At 39.9% G+C, this 24142-nt stretch overlaps 1 protein-coding gene across 2 annotated transcripts in view; it reads right to left on the bottom strand.

The window, feature by feature from the left end:
* Positions 1 to 24142, bottom strand: part of BTBD7 (BTB domain containing 7) — a 104006-nt gene that overhangs the window by 5053 nt on the left and 74811 nt on the right. For both annotated transcript variants that reach the window (XM_032287572.1, XM_032287573.1), the window contains 6 exons: positions 18592 to 18800; positions 16350 to 16425; positions 12133 to 12293; positions 7180 to 7323; positions 4851 to 5040; positions 1760 to 1938 (listed from right to left, as the gene is read on the bottom strand). In XM_032287572.1, coding sequence (XP_032143463.1) covers positions 1760 to 1938; positions 4851 to 5040; positions 7180 to 7323; positions 12133 to 12293; positions 16350 to 16425; positions 18592 to 18800 — 959 coding nt within the window. The remainder of the gene's footprint in view (positions 1 to 1759; positions 1939 to 4850; positions 5041 to 7179; positions 7324 to 12132; positions 12294 to 16349; positions 16426 to 18591; positions 18801 to 24142) is intronic.

The following is a 24142-nucleotide window of genomic DNA, read 5'->3' as shown; positions in this document are numbered from 1 at the left end:
GCAAAAACAGGTAATAAACCCAAACTCAAATATGTCTTTGCTAAGAGATTAACATTAAATGCCAAAGGAAGAAAGGAATACAACTGAGGATACTCTAGAAACTTTCTGACAAAACATCTGTGCCTGCTCTGTCTGAAATAAAAACTACAAAATACAGGGCCGGGCGCGGTGGCTCACGCCTGTAATCCCAGCACTTTGGGAGGCCGAGGCGGGTGGATCACGAGGTCAAGAGATCGAGACCACCCTGGTCAACATGGTGAAACCCCATCTCTACTGAAAATGTAAACATTAGCCAGGTGTGGTAGCACAGGCCTGTAGTCCCAGCCTCGAGAGGCTGAGGCAAGAGAATTGCTTGCACCCAGGAGGTAGAGTTTGCTGTGAGTCTCCGAGATTGCTCCACTAACTCCAGCCTGAGCGACAGAACAAGATTCTGTCTCCAAAAAAAAGGATAGGCTGGACGCAATGGCTCACACCTGTAATCCCAGCACTTTGGGAGGCCAAGGCGGGCAAATTGCTTGAGCTCAAGTTCAAGACTAGCCTGGACAATATGGCAAAAACCCTATCTCTACAAAAAATACAATAAATTAGCCAGGCATCGTGAGTTGTATGCACCTGTAGTCCTGGTTCCTCGGGAGGCTTAGGTGGGAAGATCACTTGAACCCAGGAGGTCAGGGCTGCAGTGAGCCATAACTGTATCACTGCACTCCAGCCTGGGCCACAGAATGAAACCTTGTCTTAAAACAATAACTAAATGAATGAATGGATGGATAAGCATGGTACAGGGTTCTTCAGCAAGTCAGCAAACTATTTTTAGGTTCTTTTTTTCCCCCTGCTTGCCTAATTTTCTACTGAACATTTTTAGGCTCTTGATCCATCCACCTTGTCCTCCTTAAGAGCTGGGATTCTAGCCATGAGCCACTGCACCCGGCCACATCCTATCCTTTTGAAGGGTAAGGATTAAAGGGGTTTGGAGTTAGTAGCAAGAAAATCAATCACTTGACCAGATGAAATTAAATTTTATTTAGGGCTCTGGTTTAGTGGCTGTGATCAGACTACTTCACAAATTCTAACTTAATTGCAAAACCAATGCTATTGCTTTTAATCTAATAATTACTAGAAATGAGTTTTTTCCTTTTTTCCTGGTAGGTTAAAAAAGAAAGCACTTATTCTTTGATTCTCATGTTTGGGTTTGAACCCTCATGGAAAAAATTTCTTATAAGACGGAAGAGAGAAACAAAAGGGGGTACATGGAAGATGTGTAAGCGTGGTAGTAGACCAAGCCTGAAACTTAGTGACCAAACGAGGAAGAGACAGCAGTGGAAGTTCAGAATCTTCTATTTCCAGGCCATCTCTGCTGGGCATGCACACTATGAATTTTTTAGCAGTCACCACGTGTATGCTTGCCTCATACCAGATATATAGCTGCTGTACAGTAGCAATCTGGATCTTCAAAACTATCTGTTTTACAGGTAAAAGAGCTGATGCCCAGGGTGGTTAAGTAACTCATTCCAAGTTAACCAACTAATAAGCAGCAGAGCTGGGATCTAAACCCAGTTCTCATTCTAGACCTCTGCTCAGTTCACTCCATGACACGGCCTCTCACGAGGAGGGACTTGCAGGTTATCAAAGACAACCAAAGGCAGTGAAAAAGCACATACAAAGAAAAGGAAGCAAGCTGAAGGCTCATCAGGATGTCTACAATACTGCCTGTCTGGTGACTGAGGCTCCCTCTTTTAAACAGTTTAATGTCATTTCCTACCTGCAACAGCTCTGCAGCAGCATCTGCAAGACCAAACTCTCTCAGTACTCGAATCTGAATTTCATAGCTGACAGTGGCGCCCTCCCCGCAGTTGAGCGCATAGGCCCTCTGCACCTGCTCCGTGTGCCGCAGCTCCTGCAGTCGTCTGACCATGTCTTTCATAATGAGGAGACGAGGAACTGGAAGGAGAAAAACAGTGGGCAAGCGAAATTCCTGAGCTACACAGAAGATGACCCCGTGAGCCCAAGGGAAAAAAGCATGTTTCATACTAGAATCTTATACATTTTTTAGATAGTATTTTAATTTTCTAGGAACATACTAATTTTATACCTCGAATTATTTTTCAAGGTTTTAAAATTTCACTATGCCCAAAAGGCTCTTGATCATATCAAACAGCCCAAGTTTTATTATTTTACAGTTCAAATATAATTTTACTTACATGTATTCTCATCTGAATCTCAAGATATTTCAGAAGTCTTTAAATATATTAATTCTTTTGTTCAAATAATTTTTTGAGTCCTAACTATGCATCAGGAATTGGACTTGGATATTAGGGTGCACAGGATGAAACACATGATTACTCTCCTCAAAAGGTTCTGGCTTGGTGATATAAACTAAACTAGAAGTAAACAATACAACACAGGGTCATAAATGCTCATGGAGAGAACTGCAGGACTGGGAAGAAGGGCATCCAGCCAGACTGGGGGCAGACAAGAAAAGCTTCAAGGTGTACACAGAGCAGATTCTTGAAGAATGAAGGGAAACCAGACAGGCCAAAAAAAAAAAAGCTTTCTGAGCAGAAGGACTGGGTATGTGTAAAACATGCAGTAAGAGAGAGCCTGGCAGAAGTGGTTGGCACGGCTAGCAGAACTTAGGGTTCAGAGCTATAAGCAGGAAGAATGTGAAGAGAGAAGGCAGAAAGATGGCTACTAGCAGATCATGGATAAAGAATTTAAATTGTATCCTGTGCACGACAGGCAGTGACTTGTGCAGGAGGATGACAGGATCAGAGCTGTGAACAAGTGCACTCTGATGCTGGTATAAAATGGGCAGGCACGCTGTGGCTGGTAGGCTAAATCAAGCTTGCTGTCTGCCTTTGTAAATAAAGTTTTACTGGAATGTAACTGTATCCATTCATTTAGGTACTGTCTATGGCTGTTGTATGGGAGTTGAGTAGATGGATATAACAGAGAGTGTATGGCATACAGAAACTAAAGTATTTATTATCTGGCCCTTTCTGGAAGAAGTACGCTGGCCGACCACTGGTGTAAAGAACAGAATTTTGAGTAAGATGAGAGGCAGGAACATTGGTTAGAAACCTGAACTACGGCTATAGCTGTAGGGTTGGAGAGGGGATGGAGTCTATAAATATTTATGAGAGAAACTGACTAGGGCAGTGATTACTATTTTTTAGGGATAAAAGGGACTAGCGTTTACTGAGTGCTTACTCTAAGCCAGGCAAACTCCTCTGCATATTATCTGCGGTGCTTCATTAAATCCTCACAACTCTAGAGAGAACGTATTAGCCCCAATTCATGGATGAGGAAATTAATGTTTGGGAAAGAAAATATTAATACCTTGTCCAAAGTCATACAAAGTAACAGAGCCAGGATATGAGCCCCCGAATCCTCTGGAACAAGACAGCTATCCTTTCATGAATGTGGTGGGCAAGGAAGTGAGAAGAACCCAGGATGATACCGGAATAGGGCCAGACCTCATTAGCCAAACAACAGAGACAAGTCTTATTTTTCTGAGCATACTTACTTGAGACTGTCTAGACTTTTGAGACTGAGTTCTAAATTATGCTGATATTCAACTGCATTAACTCAAGCCTAAAAAGCCATGATAATTAGCAAAGCTTCAAAATCTGCATAAATCAGCTAAAGAAATAGTTCATGTTGTCAACTAATGTGTATTTCAACTAGTGGCCAATTTGATAAGGTAACAACTGAAGAAAGTCATTAGCTCCAGAACAAAATATATGTATTCACTTAAAAGTTCTGTCACTGTCTTTTATTCATCTTTAATTACAATAGACATTTATAAGCAGAAATAAATAAGTGCTATTTCCACTGCTATAGTTTGCTGGTTTTTATTTTGAATCTTGCAATGGCGATTAGCAAGTGCTACAAGTTTCTGACCACCAGATCACTGTTGGTTTTTTTGGTTTGTTGCTTTTTTTTTCTTTGGTTAAAGTCAACATTAACTAATGCTCAAACGTTTTTGGACATGACAGTTATACCCTGATTGATGGCCAATTCCCCTAAAGTCATACAACATATAAACCTGTGCTATAGTAAACTTCACAGAGCAGAACTTGGGAAACTGGATTTCTAGGAAACCCACAGTGATCACATTTTGGAAGGCCATGGACTAAGAGGTAAAGTAAGTGCATATGACCCTCCCAAAAGGTCTTATAACCTAAGAAATACCCTATAGTGGTCAAAAAGTCTGAATTCCTCTAAACCAGTGGTTCTCAAAATGGGTGTCTTTGTCCCACAGGTCACAACTGGCAATGTCTAGAAACGTAAAAATGTTTCCAAAAGGTTTTCACAAAGGTGTGTGTGCATGCACATATGTGCTCCTAGCATTTAGGGAGTAAAGGCCAGGGATGCAGCTGAACACCCTACAAAGCACAGGACAGCTCTCTATTAACAGAATAATCCAGCCCCAAATGTCAATAAGACCAAGGCTGAGAAACTCAAGGGTAAACTGATAACCTGCATACACTTAGTAGTATAAAATAAAATATAAAGCAAAAGTTTTAGCTTATAAGTATTTCTTTTTGTTAATTATACTCTTAGGTTCTGAGATACATGTGCAGAACATGCAGGTTTGTTACACAGGTATACCTGTGCCATGGTGGTTTGCTGCACCCATCAACTCGTCATCTACATTAGGTATTTCTCCTAATGCTATCCCTCCCCTAGCCTGCCATCTCCCATAAGTATTTATTCTTTAAGAAGAACAAAGCATAACGGGTATTGAAATGTGGAGATAATTAGCATATACAGGGGGGTTCAAACATCAGCAATTTCAAAAAATAATAAGATTATTCATTTAAATATAAACACCCAACATACTGCCTTACCTGGAATTTCATTGGCTACAACTGAAGGAGGGCTTGACTGGTTGCTGCTGATCTGCTGGTGGCTGATCATGTGACAACACTGTGGCACGGCATTATTGACCATGTAGAGTGTGTCTGGCACATTGGACATTCTAACCATTCGCAAGCGCACAAGATCTGTTTGTTCCACCATCATCTCATCTAGCACTGACTGAAATAATCATTCAGTATTAATAAACCAGTCAACCTTCCTCCGTGTTAAATCACATTTGAAGGAAGATTATTACTTTCATCAAACAAAAAGGGAATTAATGTATTTCTACTTTATAAATGTTAGTATTAGTGGTGAAAGAAAGTACCCCTGCCATTTTAACTTAAAAACTCTTTGGAGCATCTTTGAAAAGACATAACCATCTTTTGAAAAGTCTGCTTTTAATCAGAAGTACTTGAAATGTGAAAGAAGGATATAAAATTAATCAGAAATAAGTTACACACAATATTATAATAAAGGAAACAATGTATACATGTGCTAAATAACAAATCCAAGGAAGTGCTCAAAATAAAAAATATTAAAGATTGATAATCAGGGCCGGTTGTGGTGACTCACGCCTATAATCCCAGCACTCTGAGAGGCTGAGGTGGGCAGATCACCTGAGATCAGGAGTTCAAGACCAGCCTGGCCAACACGGTGAAACCCCATCTCTAATAAACATACAAAAGCTAGCTGGATATGGTGGCAGGAGCCTGTAATCCCAGCTACTCGGGAGGCTGAGGCAGGAGAATCGCTTGAACTTGGGAGGAGAAGGTTGCAGTGTGCCAAGAGCTCACAACTGTACTCTAGTCTGGGTGACAAGAGCGAAACTCCATCTTAAAAAAAAATAAAAAAAACCCCAAAGATTGATAATCAATTAAAGAGACTGATAAATAAACCAATTTTTCTTTTTTGAAGAAAAAAGAAAAATGTTGCCCAGGCTGGAGTGGAGTGGTGTCATCACGGCTCACTCACTGCAGTCTTGATCTCCCAGGCTCAAGCAACCTTCCCACTTCAAGACTTCTGAGTAGCTGGGACTATAAGAGCACACCACCATGCCTGGCTATTTATTATTATTATTTTTATTAGAGACAGGGTATCATTAGGTTGCCCCAGGCTGGTCTTGAACTCCTGGACTCAATTGATCCTCCTGCTTCAGCCTCCCTAAGTGCTGAGATTACAGGCATGAACCACCACACCTGGTCGAAAAATGAGAAACATTTTGAGGCAACTTGATTGTATACTCATTGAGTATACACGCTATTTGATCTGTTGAATTTATTTCAGAAAGCTTAATAGTGATTTCTTACTTGCAAAGACTGTCAGTTCCTCAAAAGGCTACTTAAAATTTTTTTTTTTTTTAAGACAGGTTTTTACTCTGTCACCCAGGCTGGCGTGCAGTGGCACAATCATGGCTCACTACAACCTCTGCCTCCCAGGCTCAGGTGATCCTCCTACATCAGCCTCCTGAGTAGCAGAAATCAGGGTGCACGCCATCATAACCGGCTAAATTTATTAGTTTTTGGTAGAGACGGGGTTTTACCATGTTGCCCAGGATGGATCCCCGAAAGTACTTATGGCTGAATACATCTAATAAAAATTAGATGTTTCTGGCCAGGCGTGGTGGCTCACGCCTGTAATCCAAGCACTTTGGAGGCCAAGGTGGGCGGATCACCTGAGGTCGGGAGTTCAAGAGCAGCCCGGCCAACACCATGAAACGCCGTCTTAAAAAAAAAAAAGAAAAAGAAAAAGAAAAAAAAAAGAAAAATTAGATGTTTCATTTTCACATTACCATATTTTCTTGGATAGTTCTTTATATGTTACATACAATACACATAATGGCAACTATTTACTTAATTGGCCTGACATTTTTTCTTAGTTTGTGCATTTATTCTAAAACAAAACATAATTCCCAACAGTCAGCTATTACAGAACTATGTTATAAGAGGTCGAAGCATTCCTTTAATTTATGAAGAAAGACAAAATGTGGGCAATTTTCTTTCAGAACATCTCCCCCATCCTCAAGATCACAAAATAGAGACAACCATTTTCAGTAAGTGGTAACAATTTGCAAGGCAACTAAAATGAGGCAAACATAAAACACATTTTAATATAACCAAAGTTTTTAAAACATGCTTAATTAAAATTAAACATTTTAGAAAACTATTCTGTTGAGTAGTCAAACTAGAATTTACTTTCATTTTCCCTATTGTTGAAAATATAGGTTATTTCCAAATATTTAAATACTACTACAACAAACCACTTTGTGCACACAGTTTGTAATAAAGTAGTCTACTATCTTCAAACGGTTTTCGTTACCTTTGCTTCTTCCACATAGGGAGAGAAGAGTCGAGGACGAACATAGATGCCAGCATTTTTTTGCCGTAACCAGGCATTTGACTTCCCACCTTCTGTTGTAGGAAGCATATCTGATGGAGGAGTACTAATCAAGCCTCTTTTCAGCTAAAAAACAAATTTTTTTTTTAGATAGAAATCTGTGTAGTGCCACAAATAGTACTAAGATAAATGGACAAAAATATTTATAACTGTAAACAAAAATATGCAAATTTTATCATTTAAATAAAAATTTAGGAATGTATGTGAAATTCAGAAATTCGCATTTTTAATAATATTTAAAAGATTCTGCAATAGAAATACCATAATTTCCCATTTTTCTCTAAATAGAGGAATGATATTTTTAAAAACAGACACATTAATTGAAATGTGATAAGTTGGATAAACATCAGAACTCTTAATGAAAACCAATTTTCTTTCTTCCTTACTCATCTAGGAACAAATTTAGTATCCACCCAACTCCCAAGACAAAACAAGAACACTGACATAGGCCTGAATGCACAGCGCAGGGATACAGAAGGCGAGTACAGTGCTTAGCAACACAGGCTCTGGGGCAAGGCAGATTTAGCTCAAACTTCAACTCCCACATTTAACAGCCATGTGACCAGGGACATCTACCTTACCTGGGCCTCACTTTAAGGGCTACTGTATGGCCCTGGAGGTAAGGCAGTGCACAACTAACTGAATGAGGTATCCCCGTTGTTTCCTGATTGATGCTAGGAAATTCTATATCAAGTACCTTTACTTCCTAAGGTGGTGTGAGGATTAAATGAAGGCAATGCAGATGAAAGCACCTGCCACAGTGCTTAGCACATACTGAGAACATGAAAGTTAAGAGCCATTATTGGCAAACTTTTATTGGGGACTTAGACTGTATTAAGTACAGAATTAAGAGCAGAGTCATAGGCCAGGCATGGTGGCTCACGCCTGTAATCCCAGCACTTTGGGAAGCTGAGGCGGGTGGATCACCTGAGGTCAGGAATTCAAGACCAGCCTGGCCAATATAGTCAAACCCCGTCTCTACTAAAAAATACAAAAAAATTAGCCAGGCATGGTGGCACATGCCTGTAGTCCCAGCTACTCAGGAGGCTGAGACAGGAGAATTGCTTGAACCCAGAAGGTGGAGGTTGCAGTGAGCCAAGATTGGGTCACTCACTCTACTGTACCACTCCAGCTTGGACAAAAGAGTGAGGCTTCATCTAAAAAAAAAAAAAAAAAAAAAAGAGCAGAGGTATGTGTTTCCTAACCAAAGTTCTAAAATACTTTTCTAAGCTATATATAGGGTTCAATTTGATTTGAGTCCCAGGTTTTAAACAAAACCAAAAATTGCTTCTCCAATATTACTCTCATTAAATATAATAAACAGCTTCATTAGTTAAAGTTACTTTTAACTAGTAAAATACAGCATTATCTAGTATTTAGAAAAGAGAGAAAAGAAAAAAAAGTCAATACTCTTATTACAAGTGTAATGTTGATATATTTCCTTCCAGTCTTTTCTTTTTTTTTTTTTTTTGAGACAGGGTCTCACTGTGTTGCCCAGGCTGGAGGACAGTGGCTAGATCTTGGCTCACTGCAACCTCCACCTCCTGGGTTCAAGCAATTTGCTCACCTCAGTTTCTCAAGTAGCTGGGACTACAGGTGCACGCCACCATGCCCAGCTCATTTTCATATTTTTTGGTGGAGACAGGGTTTCACCATGCAGACCAGGCCGGTCTCCAACTCCTGAACTCAATCCACCTGACTTGGTCTCCAAAAGTGTTGGGATTACAGGAGCCTGGATGAGTCTTTTCCAAATGAATTTTTACACAGATGAATTTGAGAATTCATAAAAATATACACTTTATATCATCCTTCTCTTCTCTCTTTTTTTTTTTTTTGAGATGGAGTTTCACTTTTGTTTCCCAGGCTGGAGTGCAATAACACAATCTCTGCTCACCACAACCTCCACCTCCTAGGTTCAAGCGATTCTCCTGCCTCAGCCCCACGGAGCAGCTGGGATTATAGGTGCGTGCCACCATGCCCAGCTAATTTTTTGTATTTTTTAGTAGAGATGGGGTTTCACCATGTTGACCAGGCTGGTCTTGAACTCCTGATCTCAGGTGATCTGCCCGCCTCCACCTCCCAAAGTGCTGGGATTACAGGCATGAGCCACCGTGGCTCGCTTGTCTTTTTTTTTTGATAGAGTCTTGCTCTGTCACCCAGGCTGGAGTGCAGTGGCACAATCTTGGCTTGCCTCTGGGTTCAAGAGATTCTCACGCCCCAGCCTCCCGAGTAGCTGGGATTAACAGTGTGCACCACCATGCCTGGCTAATATTTGTATTTTTTAGTAGAGATGGGGTTTCACCATGTTGGCTAGGCTGGTCTTGAACTCTTGACCTCAGGTGATCCATCTGCCTCGGACTCCCAAAGTCCTGGGATTACAGGTGTGAGCCACCACGCCTGGCCACTATATAGTCTTTATAACAACTGCTCAAGGTAGCAAAATATTCCGTTGTGTCGTGGTACCATAACTACTACCTTAATAGGTGAAAAAATAACTTACTATTTTATTTTGCTTTCGTGGGTGTGTGTGCAATTAGTGAGGCTGAACCTTCTTTTCTAATGAGAGTTCACAAGTATTTCTTTTATAAAATATTATTATTATTATTATTATTGAGACAGAGTCTTGCTCTATTGCCCAGGCTGGAGTACAGTGGTGCAATCTTAGCTCACTGCAACCTCCGTCTCCCACGTTCAAGTGATTCTCCTGCCTCAGCCTCCCGAGTAGCCGGAACTACAGGCGCATGCCACCACACTCGGCTAATTTTTTGTATTTTTAGTACAGACTGGGTTTCACTCTGTTAGCCAGGATGGTCTCAATCTCCTAAACTTGTGAGTCAACCGCCTTGGCCTCCCAAAGTGCTAGGACTACTGGCATAAGACACCATGCCTGGCCTAAGTTTTAATTTTATTTATTTTTATTGCTGCTCCCTATGGAGCAGGGCTACCCCATAGGCAGTATGCCCAGAGTGGCCCATAAATATTTCTTGAAAACAATATTGTTTTCTTCTAGTTCTTCCATGTTTCAATTTAGTATTTAATTTTTCATTCCAACAAGGATTAAGTTTGTGTGCCAGTGAAATAATGGTTTAACTTTCAATGAATTTCTTCTTCTGGTAATCAGTTAATATCAGTTAATCTAGCACCACATTGATCTGTGATAGTTTATTATTATATTTTCTGTTTTTTTTCTTTTTGTTCCTTGAGACAGAGTCTCACTCTGTTGCCTGGTTATGGCTCACTGCAGCCTTGATCTCCCATGCTCAAGTGATCCTCCTACCCAGACTCCCAAGTAGATGGGACTACAGGCACATACCACCACACCCAGCTAAATTCTTTAACATTTTTTTGTAGTGATGTGGTCTTGCCATGTTGCTCAGGCCGATGCTGAACTCCTGGGCTAAGGTGATCTGTCCGCTTTGGCCTCCTAGAATGCTGGGATTACAAACATGAACCACTGCGCCCATCCTATTTAATTCCTATATTAACTAAGACTTTTTCTTGACAATTTTGTCTCCTATGTTAGCATCACAGATAAAATATTAGCATATTGATAAAATATTAGCATTTAAAACGTTTTACGTTTTAGAAGTTATCCCTTCTTATGTCTTTATTTATTTATTTATTTATTTAGAGACAGAGTCTTGCTCTGTCGTCAGGTTAGAGTGCAGAGGAGCAACCTCGGCTCGCTGCAACCTCCTCTTGAGTGGTGATTCTCCTGCCTCAGCCTCCTGAGTAGCTGGGACTACAGGCACACACCACCACACCCAGCTAACTTTTGTATTTTTAGTAGAGACGGGGTTTCACCATGTTGGCCTGGATGGTCTTGGTCTCTTGACCTCGTAATCTGCTCGCCTCAGCCTCCCAAAGTTTTGGGATTAAGGCGTGAGCCACCATGCCTGGCCCTTATGTCCTTTTAAAAGAAGTTTAAAAAATTTCTTATCAGTTCTTTTTCCAGATGACTTTTATAATGTTCCTGTACAGTTAAAAATAAAAACTATTATGATGTTTATAAGCACTACATTAAGTTTATAAGTCAATGGGTGAAGACCTAGTATTATTTATTTTTCCCATCCATGAATTTAAGCAATTCTATCAATTTTTTTTTTTTTTTTTTAAAGATGGAGTCAGGCTGGAGTGCAGTAGTGCAATCTCAGCTGACTGCAATCTCCATCTCCCAGGTTCATGCGATTCTCCCACCTCAGCCTCCTGAGTAGCTGGAATTACAGGCGCCCGCCACCATGCCCAGCTACTTTTTGTATGTTTAGCAGAGATGGGGCTTCACTGTGTTGGCCAGGTCTCAAACTCCTGACCTCAGGTGATCCGCCAGCCTTGGCCTCCCAAAGTGCTGGGATTACAGTCATGAGCTACTGTGCCCAGCCAATTCTATTAATTAAAAAAAAAAATTCACTGTTTAAAAAGTTATGAAAGTAACAAGATCAGCTCTATAATTTTCAGGTCCATTCATTCTTTTTATATTGAACCAATCCCTCCACTCCACTGCTCTCCAATTCACTGCTGTTCTTGAAGAGTCTCCAAAGGCAGTTTCTACCGTTTCCTTTCTGAATAATGGTCTACTTGATCTACACTTAAATTACTGTATTAACTCCGCTAGAAAGAATGCTCTTGCACGAGTAAGACTGATGTACCCACTCAACTCTCATTCAGCAAACATTTGAACTTACTGTGTAACAGACATTTATACTATGTACAAACTGCACTGGGGACACATTCCACACAATAGACATCTGTCTCTGTCCTCACAGGATTTACAGCTTCACAATACTCTATTAGTAGGAGAAATTATTTACAATGAATAAAAACATACGCCTGGCATTTTTCTTTTCATGAAAGGAATATATGGAGAAAAACACTTACTGCATCACTTAAGACTTCACTGTTTATAGGTAAGATGTGTTCAATTCGCACGAAAGGTAAGAGAGAAGAAAGGATCTCTCTGAGCTCTTCCATGTCCAGGTCTCGTCTTTTTACACCTCTTTTGTTCACACTATGGGCAGTGCCACTCAGTAAGTTTGGCTCTACGAGACAGAAAATGAAAAGTTTCCAACCAAATCCAATGTTCTGAAGAGAGGTTTGCTTTGTTCTCTAGCACATACACTCACAGGACCACTCAATAGACTTATGTGCCTCTGCTTTAAAAAGGGTTATAAATCAATTATTTTTCTGTCATAAGATGTTTGTTTAATAGGAATGTTCTTGGATAAAGGAAAAGCATGGTATCAACGATACAATAACATTCTTTTATCACTGCTCTACAGTAAAGAATAAAGGATTCCTTTCTGTAGACATACTCAAAGAGAAAAGATGACAATCTATTAAAATCTAGTTTTATCAGGGGCTTTTAAAAAGCTTTCTCACTTTTGTGACCAGTTTTTAGTATTAGAAGGTCACTGCAGGGCATATGCTATTTCTGGTTACTGTAGGTTATCAGTATGTTCATTAGCCTACATATGTGTAACAGCAATTTAACAACATGTTAATCACTTGGTGTTTGAGGCAGCAAAGCCTAACATTCTTTATTTAGTTTTAAGATTCTTATGAAAATCTCCCAAATTTCTACAATATGGGAATGTTACTGCATACAAGTAGACGCTCTGATCTTTGACATGTAATATATGTCCATTGTCCAGAGCAGAGAATGTTTTCTTCACGGGGCATTAGTGAAAGACAATCTGAAATGCATGTATGCTTATAATATTGAGGTGAGAAGAAAAATTACATTAATTTTGGAAATCTTTAATCATGTCTTTAATCTAGGGGCCTGTAATTTTTTTTTTCTTAAGAAAATTAACACAGAATAAAATCTTTATTATTAATGAATATAAATGCTGGATTTTTTTTTCAAATATTCTATAGGAAAACTGTTACCTTCCTTAAATCGTGTGTGTGTGTGTGTGTGTGTGTGTGTGTGACAAAAAGAGAAAGAGAGAGAGAGAGAGAGAACTGATTGTTTCTGAGAAGCTAAGATTTTTCTGTATTAACTCGGAATAAAACTGTTGTTAACTGTGTAGAAAAGAGTTCTTTTTTTTCCTTTGCCTAGCTATGATTTAGCTTCATACTTATTTAAGGAATTTTGCTTTTCAAAATATTTTTCTTAAAGTAGTGGCACCCTGTTTTCATATAAAAATCCTACGTGAAACCCCCAAATATGTGACAGGTAAGTGTAGAATCCTTATATATAAAATCCTTATATATAAAACTGACTGAAACAAAGCTATGGCCTAGTTTACTTAATTTCCTTCTTATCCCTGCAGGAGAACCTTCCACTCTAACCTGGTTTGGAAACTACCTTTATTTTATTTTATTTTATTTTTTTAAGACGAAGTCTTGTTACGTTGCCCAAGGTAGAGTGCAGTGTTGTGATCTCGGCTCATTGCAACCTTCGCCTCCTGGGTTCAAGCAATTCTCCTGCCTCAGCCTCCTGAGTAGCTGGGATTACAGGTACCTGTCACCATGCCCGGCTAATTTTTGTGTTTTTTATAGGGACGGGGTTTCACCATGTTGGCAAAGCCGGTCTCGAACTCCTGACCTCAGGTGATCCACCTGCCTTGGCCTCCCAAAGTGCTAGGATTACAGGCATGAGCCACCACGCATGGCTGACAGGTCTTTGTTTTATGTGTTTCTGTTTAAAGACACTTTATTTAATGTACGCGGCTGCTTCAGCAACACTAACCTCATAATCAACAGTACTATAACTCAGGCTTGAATAAAGTTTATCTAACACATGTATTTTCTCTGTAAGGTACACCACAGCCCTCCTGTTCTCAGGAACACTACACAGCACTTCAGTACTATACCTGGGAGCCATCTTAAACAGTGAGATCACAAAAACATAAAAATGTAAAAAATATGGCACTTGGTAGACTGTGGAAAGGACACTTGATTATAGCAGGAGATCTGAAACAAGAAGGCAGAGTGTCTCTGTCTTGCTAGAATTCAGCCAAATGTGCTTTTTGAGAGACCAAGCTTTTGGCTACTCTGTGCATGTCCAGGAATGACTGTGAAAGATTCTGGGGATATAAATAAATTTTGGTGACTTAGGTAAGTTGACAAATATAAAAGCTATGAATGAGAACTGATTGTATACTGGCATTTAAAAAACTTTCTAAATCAACTGTAATGATTTGCATATTTCAAAAAACTCATAACTCACCAGGCATGGTGGCTTACACCTGTAATCCCAGCATTTTGGGAGGCTGAGGCAGGCTGATCACCTGAGGTCAGGAGTTCAAGACCAGCCTGGCCAACATAGCAAAACCCTGTTTCTACTAAAGAAACCAAAATTAGCTGGGTGTGGTGGCACATGCCTGTAGTCCCAGCTACTCAGGAGTCTGAGGCAGGAGAATCGCTTGAACCCAGGGGGCAGAGGCTGCAGTGAGCCAGGATCACACCGCTGCACTCAAGCCTGCGAGACAGAGTAAGACTCCATCTCAAAAAAAAAAAATAAATAAATAAATAAAAAATCATAACTTTGCTGCTCTTTGAAATAAAATAAAATAAAATAAAAAACAAAAAAATTCAAATCTGAGAATTGATAAAGGCTTTTGTCAGCCACAGAAAAATAAATTTGGAGAAATAAAATAGAAGGACTGCTTTTGTTTCCTAGAGCTCAGATAGTAGCATATTAAAGAAACACCATAAAAAGCTTGAAGGCAGGTTTAGCACAACATTTTTTATATTTAAAAATGTAACAGAACAATTCTATAAATGTACTAAAATCCACTGACTTGAACGCTTTAAACTGGTGAACTTTAAGATATGTAAATTATATCTAAATAAAGCTATCGAAAGGTGTCAGGAAAGGGAAATCTGTATTTAATTTTTCTAATTAAAAATTCTAAATTTGGGTTCAGTATATAAAGGAACTCAGCTACGTGTGAGGGAAGGAGGACAGGTGGGTGGGCTAACCCTAGACACAAACAAAAGGCTGCTGTAGAATCATAAATTTCTAAAGTTGAAAGCCCAGTCTTTGACATATAATGCTTCCTTCTTCTCTTTTGCAGTGACTCCACTAGGAAGTCATTCAGAAGTATTATTTATTTCTCTTTTACCTTCCACAACTTTTTTTCTTTTTTTGAGACAGAGTCTCACTCTTGTTGCCCAGGCTGGAGTGCAATGGAGCAATCTTGGCTCACTGCAACCTCCACTTCCCAGGTTCAAGTGATTCTCCTGCCTCAGCCTCCAGAGTAGCTGGGATTACAGGTATGTGCCACCATGCCTGGCTAATTTTATTTTTAGTAGAGATGGGGTTTCTCCATGTTTGTCAGGCTGGTCTCGATTTCCCTACCTAAGGTGATCCACCTGCCTTGGCCTCCTGAAGTGCTCGGATTACAGGCGTGAGCCACCGTGTCCAGCCTTTTTTTTTTTTTTTTTTTTTTTTTGAGACGAAGTCTTGCTCTGTCACCCAGGCTGGAGTGCAGTGGCGCAATATTGGCTCGCTGCAACTTCTGCCTCCCAGGCTCAAGTGATTCTCATGCCTCAGCTTCCTGAGTAGTTGGGAGTACAGGCATGTGCCACCACTTCCCACTAATTTTTATATTTTTAGTAGAGGTGGGGTTCCGCCATGTTGGCCAGGCTGGTCTCAAACTCCTGACCTCAGGTCAGCCTGTATTCATATTTTTAAATTGAGGTTAAAATTCACATAACACAAAATTTATTTAAAACATTTTAAAGCATACAATTCAATCCTCTTACTATAGTCATATTGTTGTGCAACCATCAACACTAATTCCACATTTTTACCAACATTATGCTTTTGTAATACTTTAGTCATTATATGAAATTAGATGAATTTTTTCATTCTAATACTTCCATGAATCAGTCAACATGTATTAAGCACCTAAGAACATAAAAATTCTTTTAAAGCTGCAAAATAAGACTTTCTGATATATTTAATAAACTACACCCTGTCCACTAAAGGATTTTACTGATCATAAAAACTTCCATTTTTACCAAGCAACCGTGTCAATTTTCAAGACTGATGTGCGACATGCATTTCTGTAAGTTTCTGGGAATATAAGAACCACCAAAAATTTATACAAGGTAACTAGTGCAAGCTATTTTTCTGAGCTTACCTCTATCTGCTATTCTTTTCATCAACTGATGCTCTCCCCATTTAATCAGATATTTAAGGATATCTTGTTCACTTGCCTATAATAAAAAGTGGGTTATATTTATTTTAGTGAAATTAGATAAGAGGTTAATTTCATTATGAACTTTTCATAGGTCATAATGTAAATACAGCATGCAACTTACCATGTTTCACTCTTTCCATTGGCTGTTTGAAGTTTTAGTGTTAAATCTGTGGTTCACCAATAGGAAATACACAAGACTGCATTACATATATTTTATCCAGTAACCCCACTCTTGGCTCCAACTAATTTTAAAATTTCATTTCTATCTTCTTTTTTTGTAATCTGCTCCCTTCTTATTTTATTTTTTCATTTTAGGTTTTCCTTTTCAGACAGAGTTGCACTCTATTGCCCAGGCTGGAGTGCAGTAGTGCCATCATGGCTCCCTACAGCCTCAACCTCCTGGGCTCAAGGGATTCTCCCCACCTAAGCCTTCTGAGCAGCTGGGACTACAAGTGTGTGCCACCACATCCAGCTAATTTTTTAAATTTTTTTTGTAGAGATGGGGTCTCACCTGTTGCCGAGGCTGGTCTCGCACTTCTGGCCTCAAGCAACCCCACTTCCTATTTCAAATTTATCTTACTATGTGGTTTCTACATAGCTGCCTTAAATTCTCTTTTGGAACAAGATAGAGATAAGTAAATGAAAATATAAGTATAGAGTATACACAGAGTGACTACTATCTGCTGGAGGGACAGGAAAAACAAGTCAGTCAACTTGTTTTGGCAGAAGAAACCACAATCTCTACAAGGTATTCTACTGGTTGGTGAAGTGCAATCTGTGAAATGATAATGTATCCCTCATTTCTTTGTGTTTTATTTAAAATCTTAGAGCAAATCTAGGCTGCTCTCCAAGTTTTTTGTTTTGTTTCGCTTTACTTTCTAAGAAGCAATAGAAAGCTCCTAAAGACAATAATCTAAGAGAACTAACAACTTCTTTTTTTTTTTTTTTTTTTGAGACGGGGTTTCGCTCTTGTTACCCAGGCTGGAGTGCAATGGCGCGATCTCGGCTCACTGCAACCTCCGCCTCCCGGGTTCAGGCAATTCTCCTGCCTCAGCCTCCTGAGTCGCTGGGATTACAGGCACAGGCCACCATGCCCAGCTAATTTTTTGTATTTTTAATAGAGACGGGGTTTCACCATGTTGACCAGGATGGTCTCGATCTCTTGACCTCGTGATCCACCCGCCTCAGCCTCCCACAGTGCTGGGATTACAGGCTTGAGCCACCGCGCCCGGCGAGAACTAACAACTTCTAACACAAACATAAAGCATCTAGTCTTGATCAGGACAACGACACAAGGTTAATGAACAAAGATTCTCCATAAATCAAGCCCAAGTGTGACATCTGTACTGCAATCAAAGCAACACACAAAGGAAAAGCACAGATGCTGAGTGGATTGTTTAACTCTCCACTGCATTTCTGACTGAAATGGTAGCATTTTTATCATTTTCTAGTACAAATACAAAGAAATAGGAAGTGGCTCAATGGGTTTATGTCTTCAATAGCATTAAAACAGTTGTACAGTTTTTAGTATAACATTCAGACAGCCAATGCAAAAAAAAAATTAAGCTTGAATATACTTTGCCTGCAAGTATTTACTTCTGTAATATATAAAATCTATTATTAATTTAAATTTCCAAATTAAATTGACATTTAAGTCAAGAACACAAGAATTTGCTAAAAACTACTTCTGGTTAAACCTAAGTAGTTGAAAACATTATCATACTTTGGAAGAATACATGCACTGAGGTTTGATAACCAGTTGAGCAGATCAGAAATTACATATTAATTTTATTTGGTGCTGCTGAAGCTACTGTCTACAATCTAAGTATGTGATACTGTACCAAAAGTAAGAAACCACTATAGAGAAGCTACATTAACAGAAGTCAAGAAAATCACTGTTGGGACGTGCTTCTGACCTTGCCTACTGCCTCAATCTCTTTTTGGTGCATTTGGCTGGGACCTGGGCTTGTTCAGTGTTGAGTCATGGTAGTAGTGTACATAAAGAACCAGTGAGACAGAAGGCTTCTGCTGTACAACTATGAAGAGGGCAGTCCTGGGTGGTCTGATCACAGCCTATTTCTCTTCCCCTGTCCTACCCTAGGTGGAAGAATAATAGAGCACAGATGGATTTCTTGGTGCACATATGAATGACAATGAATTTGAGAGGTGTTTAAATGATTACCTGTAGGTAGTCAGACTGGATAGCAGTAAGCAGATGGTCTTTGCTGAGTTCATAAAAAACATCCGAAGTCATGACCTGGGAAAATTCCTCACAGAGGAAATGTAAAGCTTGTCGGTGCACCCATTTAGAGCCATATGGATGAGAGCTCCACTTGAGGATGGCAATTAAGGTATCTAATGAGATGCTCTCAGCAATGATATCCTCACAGCCTAAAAGAGAAGGCAAATACTTCTTGAGATTAATCATAAATATTACTTACTGAACATTAGTGTGCTTGGCACTATTATTTAAAAGTCACAATAGTAAAAAAGAACTAAAGGAGATAAATAAAATCTCATGAAAATTGCCAAGACTTGGTGGGATGGGTAAACAATAGACTATGGCATCTATAGAAAATATGCTGCCTTACAGAGATGCATCTACACAAAAAGGCAGAGAATCCTCCCAAGTTCAAGATAGCAAACATCCATCCGCAAATCCAATAATGTGAGTAAGACTGTATAGAGGAAGGCAATGGACCAAAGGGGAAAGAAGAGCAGGCAAAAAGGCCGCAGTGGTGGAGACTGGCTAGAGGAAGAATGTGAATGACACCTGACTGATGAGAGAACGCACACCTCAGAATAAGGTAGGCGAGCTGCCGACTATGCAGATATCCACTCTTTGTATGAACATGCTGCACTGTTGACAGTTTAATCCCTCAGAAAATAGATAAAACATGGGCCAGGTGCGGTGGCTCATACTGGTAATCCTAGCACTTTGGGAGCTGAGGTAGGCGGATCACCTGAGGTTGGGAGTTTCATCCCGGTCAACATGGTGAAACCCTGTCTTTACTAAAAAAACAAGTTAGCTGGGCGTGATGGTGTATGCTGTAGTCCCAGCCACTTGGGAGGCTGAGAATTGCTTGAGCCCGGGAGGCAGAGGTTGCAGTGAATGGAGATCATGCCACTGCACTCCAGCCTGGCAATAGAGTGAGAGTCTGTCTCAAAAAAGAAGAAAACAAACAAAAAAAAGAAAATAGACAAAATATCAAAGTTTTATGTTCATCTGAGCTTAATTCTGGCAAACTTAAAAAGAAGAAGTGAAAAGGAGCAGGATCCTGGAGAAATCAACTATGGCATTTTAAGAACTCAAAAAAGAAAAGAAAACCTAAGGAGACTCAACTCTCCTCTTTAGGAAAGAAAGGAAGTGAAAAGTACCAGGATCCTGGAGAAATCAACTGTGGCATTTTAAGAACTCAAGAAAGAAAAGAAAACCTAAACAGACTCAACTCTCCTCTTTAGGAAAGATCATTTGAAAATATAAGTAAAAATCTGAATGACAAAGATGAGGGGAGTGAAAATGGCTACGTGTGAACAGAAATTTTTCATTAAGTTTACTATAAAACAAAAAACAATCCTGATAATGTGAAAATGAAAAACACGTGTTTAAATATAACCACCAAGCTGGGTGCTGTGGTTCACAGCTGTAATCTCAGCACTCTGGGAGGCTGAGGCAGGCGGATCACCTGAAATTGAGGGTTCGAGACCAGTGTGGCCAGCATGGTAAAACCCAGTCTCTACTAAAAATATAAAAATTAGCTGGGCGTGGCGGTGGGCACCTGTAATCCCAGCTAGTCAAGAGGCTGAGGCAGGAGGATCGCTTGAACTTGAGAGGCATAGGTAGTACTGAGCCAAGATCATGCCACTACAGTCCAGCCTGGGCGACAAAGTGAGACTCCATCTCAAAAAATAAAAATAAAAACATAAACACCACCAAAAATATGGCTACACAAAAAGGGCACAAATGAACTCCGGAGACTTCTAAAATTCAAAGCTAACTGTGAAACCATGAAAGGTATAAAGACAAAAGGAGTGAATCCCAATTTTAAGTGACAGAAGATAATGAGTGGCAATATGAAATCTACAAAAAGCAATCCCTCATTCCCTTTTCTGATATGGTACCAGATGAGGAGAAATATCATAGATAACTGTGTAACTTGATTTCCACAAAGCATTTAGAAAATACTTCATGATGCTGCTAAACTATTAGCACCACAAGATAGGCACTGCTATCTTCAATGTATTCCTAGCGCCTTCTTGCACATGTGCTAAACCTGTGCTAAATAAAAATGTGTTGCATGTACAAATGAGATCTCTGCAGATAAGATGAAGAGACAGGAGATGGCATGACAGAACAGTGGTTAACAGAACCATTCATAAATAGCACTGATTAACTTGATGGGTGGAGTGGGAAGTCAGTTTTTGACATTTTCACCAGGAACTTGGGACTGGGCACGGTGGTGATTACGTGCCTGTAATCCCAGCACTTTGGAAGGCCAAGGCGGGTGGATCACCTGAGGTCAGGAGTTTGAGACCAGCTTGGCCAACATGGAAAAACCCTGTCTCTACTAAAAATATGAAAATCAGCTGGATGTGGTGTCACATGCTTGTAATCCCAGCTACTTGGGAGGTTGAGGCAGGAGAATCACTTCAACCTAGGAGGTAGAGGTGGCAGTGAGCTGAGATAGTGCCGCTGCACTCCAGCGTGGGCAACAGAGTGAAACTCCATCTCAAAAAAAAAAAAATCAAAATGAAGTTGAAATATAACTAGGAGAATTGGTTCTACATTTAAAGAAAATCAACTGCACAGCAGATGATGGTTGGCTTAAATGGAACTATATAAAATAATATCTGGGTTTTTTTTTAACGGAATGAATGCAAAGTGTGACACATCTGCTGTAGATCTGAAGCACTCTCAGGCTTTTCAGGTACAATCATCAAGCCATAATCAAAGAACTAATGTTGCACTGCTTTCTGTGAAGTGCTGTGCTGTTTTATGCCCTGTGCTTTAGATGAGCACTGATCAAACTGCAAGATTCTCAGGAGGGCAAGGGAATAGTGGAGGGTAAAGTTTGCCAGTTATCACAGGAGAAAAGCTCCAAGCAAGAGATTATTTGGGTCATGTAAGAGAAACCTGAGGCGAGACATAAAAACTGTGTTTAAATGCCTGTTCATAAGGCAGAGGAGAAATAACTCATTTATCTGTTGTTCCTAGGAAACAAACAGATGTTAAAAGAAGGGAGGCTTTGACTCAATGATAAGAAGTTTCTAACAATTAGAATTTCTATCCTCTTCTCCCCTCAAGAAAAGGATCCCTCTAGAAAGTGTCAGAGCAGAGGCTGGCTCATCACATTAGGAACGGAGTATAACGAACCCTTACACTGGAAAGGGAACTAAGGTCAGAAGACATCCAAGTTGATTCCATCACAAAGACAAAACTATTTTTATAAAGACGATACAGAGCAAATAAAAAAGATTTACTCTAAGCACTAAAATAATAAGCACTACAATAAAATAGTATAAGGAACACAATGAGACCACTGCATTTATATCCACATATAGATGACACCCAAAGGCATGAATATGTGCTGATGAGAAGTTGGAAATATGGAAAAGTTTTCAACAGTCTTCATTTTATGATGTGCCTTTGAGCCTTGAATGCCAAGCTGAGGAGGACAGACCTCATTTAGTGGTGAGTGGAGGACTTCCGTTGGCCTGTTGTTTCAAAGTGGATGTTGGAATAGAATTGACTGGGATGAGTCGATCTGATAGGAAAGGCAATCTCATAGATGTGTTTGGGAGTGAAGCAGGGGAAATGAGTGAGAAACTGGTTATTTAAAATGATGTGTCACAGTCCTACTAAACCAGGGTGCAGGCAGAGGTAAAGAAAAATAAGATCACATGATCACAGATATTTAAACTGCTGAGGTTTACAAAGAAGTAGGATATAATAGGGAAAAAAAGGGCTTTAAAATCAGACAGATTGGATTCGAAATCCTAGCTCTGCCACTCAGTAGCAAAATCACTTTGGGCAAATCACTTAACTCTTAAGAGTCTGAAATGTTCTCATCTGCAACGCTGAGATTGTTTCTTACCTCATAGAGTTGTTATGGGATTTAAATGAGACCATACTCTTGACACTTTACATTTGTTCAAGCAGTCTGGAGTACCTAAGCCGAGTACCATGAATACCCAGCTCTTTTCACTGCCTGGTGATGTCACCTGCCCCAAGGCCTTCACCTCATTTTATCCCTGACTTCCCAGTTGATGACTCCAAGCCTGAGCTGACTCCTAGTCACACCTTATTTTCACATGGATTTTGCACAGACATCCTAAATGCCAAAGTCAATTCATTTTCTCTGGGAAATCTGGTTCTTCTCAGTCACCAAAGCCACAGATCTGAGTACTATTATTGGGTCCTTCTCCGGGAGCCCATATCCAATCTATCATCAGATGCTGTTCATTCTTCTTTTAAAGCCAACCCTTCCACAGACTCTCCATTAAATTTGTACCACCTCCTTTTCAGAACCTGATACTTTCCCCCTGCATTATTGAAACAGCCTTTAAAAAAATTCCCACCTCCAGTCTTTCCCCTTTAAATCTGCTCTCTGTACTGTTGCCAGAATGATCTTTTAAAATGTAAATTATATATGCCTCTAACAAATTATTCAACAGCTTATGCCACAAATTTCAAGATAAAGTCCAAGCTACATCTCCCTTGAGGATCTGGCACCTAGCTACTCCCGAGCCCCATCCCTGCACGTACTCTATACCCCGGTCATACTGCGTCCCTTCCAATTACCCAGAATTCCACCAAATGCTCGTACCTCCAGGCTTTTGTATATGTTGTTCCACTTTTCTGAAATGTCCCTAACTCTTTTCTTAACTCCTCTGCATCTTTAAGTCTCAGCTTAGATACTGCCTCTTCTAAGAGCCTACTTTGATCCTGCTCCTCAACTCCTTAGGTCAGGTGTTCCTCCTACCTAAAAGTTTCTCTACCCTGTTTTTGTCTGTAACAGCACAAAACTCTCTTACTACTACATCTTTCTTTTATATATACATGTCTGACTCTTCCACCAGACTAAGTTCCTTTTTGGTAAGGGTTCCATCTTATCTGATTCTATAGTGTCTGGCACCTAGTAATTAACTAAAAGCAAACAATAGCTAACATCCTTGAAAATGTATTAGGTATGGGTACCAGGCTCTGTGCTAATGCTTACTGCAGAATATTTAATTTTAGCACTTCTTCTCAAAGAAGGTTGTATTATTATCACCATTTTTATTATCTCCATTTTATAGATGAGAAAACTAAGACTCACAAAGATTAAATATGTTACCCAAGGTTACACAGCTAGGAAGAAGACAAGTCCTATCTAAACATATCCTTCCTTCCCCTCCCAAAAGTTCCTCCTTCCTCCTTTTTAGGACTTTTTTTTTTTGAGATGGAGTTTCACTCAGCCGCCCAGGCTGGAGTGCAGTGGTGCTATCTTGGCTCACCACAACCACCATCTCCCAGGTTCAAGTGATTCTCCCGTCTCAGCCGCCCGAATAGCTGGGATTACAGGCACCCACCATCACGTCCAGCTAATTTTTTGTATTTTATAGAGATGGGGTTTCACCATGTTGGCCAGGCTGGTCTAGAACTCCTGACGTCAGGTAAACCACCCACCTCGGCTTCCCAAACTGCTAGGATTATAGGTGTGAGCCACCACACCTGACCCTAACTTAGGACT

This window comes from Sapajus apella, unplaced genomic scaffold (genome assembly GCF_009761245.1).
Source record: "Sapajus apella isolate SASKATOON/1434 unplaced genomic scaffold, GSC_monkey_1.0 scaffold20, whole genome shotgun sequence".
Taxonomy (NCBI): Eukaryota; Metazoa; Chordata; class Mammalia; order Primates; family Cebidae; genus Sapajus; species Sapajus apella.
This window is presented reverse-complemented; position numbering and strand designations above follow the sequence as displayed.